Raw genomic sequence first — 4,412 nt, 5'->3', positions numbered from 1 at the left:
GTCATCTGTTGGTAGTCTTAACGTTGAGTCAGAAGACAGGGAGGCTGATGTACTCATAGCAAAAGACATTTCATTTGATGCAGCAAAACAAGAAGAGATACAAAATTGGCACAATAATCATGTGTTTGAGGAGGTTGATAATGCAGGCCAAAAATGTGTCTCCACTAGATGGGTCTGTAGTCTCAAAGACTCTCCCAAGGGTATTGTGCCTAAAGCACGACTCGTAGCCAGAGGGTTTGAAGAGCTTATGCAAGAGTTACAGAAAGATTCTCCAACCTGTGCTTCAGAATCTCTTAGGCCAGGGGTTTTCAACTGGTTTTGTCCCAGGGACCACCATTCGGACTAGAAAGCAATCCGCGGCCCACTGATGTGCCTGCGCGTGCGCGTGTGTATTTGGTGTTACATGCATAGCTCAATGCATGAAACATGAAAGAGAGGCCAGGCAGATTTTATAATAATAAAAGTAGATTTATTAAATTAAATTAAATTAAAGATTATTTTAAAGAAAGAATAAAGAATAATAAAGTGTTGTGCAATTCAGTATTGGGAAAAGTAACTAAAAATGTCATGCAAAGTCAGTCTAGGTGTGTGACAAAACAACAACGGAGAACAAAAATCCAACAACACCGGAGAACCAAAATCCAACAAATGAAGACCAAGGCAGCCTCAACTGCTGGCTGGTCAGGGCTTTTATAACCCAGCCAGGACAGACCTGTCACCAATCACCTGCTGTAGAGACAGAGAGATTGAGAAAAGCAGAGAGAGATTGAGAAAAGCAGGGAGAGAGAACAGGCTTACCATTAACACAGGGCGGGGCCTAAACCCGCCAGGGTCGTAACAGTGAAAACATGGGAGAATTAGGCCTACCTGTCAGTGTGATATCTGGGCGTGGTGAAGTCCACACAGCCTGTCTATTCGTGGCGAAATGGTAGACAGAGACAGTCTCATGTCATTCTCTGGATCAAGCCTAGCCCTGTACTTATTCTTTAAGTACGCCAGTGTAGAAAAACCACTCTCACACAGGTATGTGGTTGGAAAGGGCAAAAGACACCTCATTGCTTTTGCAGCAAGCTGTGGAAATTCTGTCTGGCAACTTATCCAGAATTTAACAAGGGGCTGTGTGTCGTACATATGCCTCCTGACAGAGTCTGTGGACATCTCAATCAGCTTATCCTCTTCCACAGCCGTCAGACTTGACCCTACTGATGCATCGTCACTGAATGGGAGCAGGATCCACTTGCTGTCACGGCGCCACTCTTCCGAATCAGTGAAGTACTTTGCGAATTGACGCACAAGCTTCCTCAAATGCTCACATATAGTGTCGTTGATGTCAGTGCTGTCAGGGTATTCCTCAACTGAAGGAAACATCGCCAAGTTATTGCTCTCCACTCGTTCGATCCACTTTGACATTTTTTTCACAAATGCGTCGAGCTTCTCGTAGAGCTGCATGACGTTTGCATCTCTCCCTTGCATGGAGCTGTTCAACTTGTTCAGCTCTGCAAAAACATCTGTGAGGTACGCCAGCTTAGTTAACCAGTAACTATCGTTGAAATTGGAAGCCAGATCAGAATGCTTCTCGCACAAGAACTCGTAGATAGCTCCGCGTAGTTCAAACACACGGGAGAGCACAGCGCCGCGAGACAGCCAACGCACCTCTGAATGATAAAGGAGAGAGCTGTGTTCACTTCCCAAGTCATGGCATAGGGATGAAAACAGGCGTGTATTCAATGCGTTTCGTTTTATGAAGTTGACCGTCTTGACAACGACATCAAACACACCACTGAGCTCAACACTGAGATCTTTGGAGGCGAGAGCCTCTCTATGAATCAGGCAGTGTGTCCAAATTACCCCCGGAGCCACCCTCCTTACATGCGCAAACAGTCCAGTCTTGCTGCCACTCATGGCTCGGGCCCCATCGCTGCATAATGCAACGCACCTCTGCCACGAGATATTGTGCTCCGTGAAAAAATCGTCCAGTGCTTTAAATATTTCTACACCGGTAGTTCGCCCGGGCAGTGGTTTGCAAAAAAGAAATTCCTCGCACATAGTGCCACTGTCCTCGTATCGCACAAATGTTAACAGTTGCGCATCATTAGTAACATCTGTCGTCTCGTCGATTTGAAGGGAAAACAGAACTGTCTGAAGTTTTGCCATCAGCTGGTCTTTGACATCATTTGCCATTTCCCCAATTCGTCTTCCGATTGTGTTGTCTGACAACGGAATAGTTTTTAATTTGTTGGCACATTCTTCGCTTACCATAGCTCTGCACATATCTATGGCTGCTGGCAATATAAGCTGCTCTGCAATGGTATGGGGCTTCTTACTTTTTGCAACCCTGAGAGCGACCAGATACGATGCTTTCAGTGCGTTTTCATTTATTTTTGCACTCTTCCTCATGGTAGCCTGCTGTCCTTTGAAATCACGCAACATCTGTTGCATGTACTCAACGGGTTTGGCCTTCAAGTGGACGTGATGCGTCTCCATATGCCGCGTAAGTTTCGACGGCTTCATAGCTTCATTACAGAGAATTGTTGAACATACGAAACACAGTGGTACCTCCTCTCCTGCTCTGTCTGTCGTCACTGTGAATCCATATTTAACATATTCCTCATTGTATTTTCTTTTTCGTCTTTTTTGCGAAGTTGACGCTTCGGAAGCCTGTCCTTGCCCTATCGTGGCGGCCTGTCCCTCTGTCGTGGCAGCCTGACCCTCTGTCATGGCAGCCTGTCCCTCTGGCACTTTCCTCACTACAAAACGATCCATTGGTGCTAGATATATAGCTAGACTAGTACATATGTAACAAATGTTTGCTGTACTACAACCTATCTTAAAATACTCTCGTCGGCTATGCTTATAAATGTGTGTCAACTTTGCTCGCAAGACTGTACGTAATGAATAATAAGTGAGGTTAGCGACGCAACTCATTACCATTAGCGAATCACAGGCTACCATAGACTGGATAGGCGCAAGGCTACATTCTGTCAGCTTGAATTTCCTTTATATTATTTTAAACATATTTTTCACGATATGTAACGGTATTCTGGAAATGTGTTGAAATATCAAAGCGAATTTATATTAAAAAAAAACAATGGTGAACTGATCAACATAGGCTCTTGTCACGGACCACATGCAATGCCGCCGCGGACCACCAGGGGTCCGCGGACCACCGGTTGAAAACCCCTGTCTTAGGCTGTTGTTATCAGTAATCTGTCAAAACCAGTGGCAAGTCCATTCTATGGACATCAAATCTGCATTCTTGCAGGGCATGGAGCTGTCTAGGGATATTTATATCCGGCCCCCTCCTGAGGCAGGCAGTGCAAATGTTATATGGAAACTGAAGAAATGTGTATATGGTCTTGCTGATGCATCTCTATATTGGTATAACAAAGTCAAAGAAATCATGCTGGGCACAGGTGGTCAAATGTCGCAGGTGGATCCAGCAGTCTTTTATTGGTTAGACGAGCAGTTTAAGGTTACTGGAGTACTTGCATGCCATGTAGATGATTTTCTTTGGGCAGGCTCGCAAGATTTTTCAACAGATGTGATTCCCCTACTGAAGTCTGCGTTCCATGTAGGGCGTGAGGAACATGAGCATTTCTCCTATGTAGGAATGGATTTTGCTACTGTTGATGGTGTAGTTCAGGTACATCAGCACAGTTACATTGAGAATTTACAACCTCTTCACATGCAACCAGCACGTGCTATACTTAGGGATGCGCCCCTTAATGACACTGAAAAAGAGCAGCTTAGGTCAAAAATAGGACAAGTCCTATGGGTTGCCAAGCAGACCAGACCAGATGTTATGTTTGACTCATGTAGTTTGGCATCTAATATCAAAAATGCTACGGTGCAGTCTATGCATGAGGTAAATAAACGTATCCGTAAGCTTAAGGCAGACAAGGTGACCCTCAAGTTCCAGCATTTAGGAAACGATGCTCTTCACTTGGTGGTTTTCAGTGATGCTTCTCTGGGTAATCTTCCTGATGGAGGTACACAGGGGGGGACATTGATTGTTCTTATGGGAGAAAGAGGAACGTTTTCTCCTCTGTGTTGGCAGTCCAAAAGAATTCGACGTGTTGTACGAAGCACCCTTGCAGGAGAAACACTTGCTATGTCCGATGGTGTAGACAATGCTATTTTCCTTGCAACTCTTTTTTCTGAGCTCACCACTGGTAAGGCTGAACTGAATGCTCCTTCACTGGTCTGTGTAACCGACAATCGGTCCCTGTTCGATGCCCTCAAGTCAACTAAACAGGTCACAGAAAAGAGACTTAGGTTGGATATAAGTGGTATTAAGGAGCTTATACAAAGCAAGCAAATAAAAGAGATGCTCTGGTCAGACACAAAGGCCAACTCGCTGACTGTCTCACCAAAAAGGGAGCTTCGGCTCTGGTGCTTTTGAAAGCTCTAAG

The 4,412-nt window shown here is 44.9% G+C and overlaps 1 protein-coding gene across 1 annotated transcript; it reads right to left on the bottom strand.

Annotated features, from left to right (window-relative positions):
- Positions 1-307: 307 nt before the first annotated feature.
- LOC134871868 (protein FAM200A-like) lies at positions 308-3,189 on the bottom strand. Its single transcript, XM_063894851.1, has 2 exons — positions 868-3,189; positions 308-729 (listed from the first exon to the last, which is right to left on the bottom strand). Exon 1 carries the CDS (start codon positions 2,950-2,952, stop codon positions 871-873), a length of 2,082 nt encoding a protein of 693 aa, XP_063750921.1. The 5' UTR covers positions 2,953-3,189; the 3' UTR covers positions 308-729; positions 868-870.
- Positions 3,190-4,412: the final 1,223 nt, after the last annotated feature.

This window comes from Eleginops maclovinus, chromosome 11, assembly GCF_036324505.1.
Source record: "Eleginops maclovinus isolate JMC-PN-2008 ecotype Puerto Natales chromosome 11, JC_Emac_rtc_rv5, whole genome shotgun sequence".
NCBI classification, from domain to species: Eukaryota; Metazoa; Chordata; class Actinopteri; order Perciformes; family Eleginopidae; genus Eleginops; species Eleginops maclovinus.
Note: the sequence above shows the minus strand (reverse complement) of the source record. Positions and strands in the feature narration are given on the sequence as shown.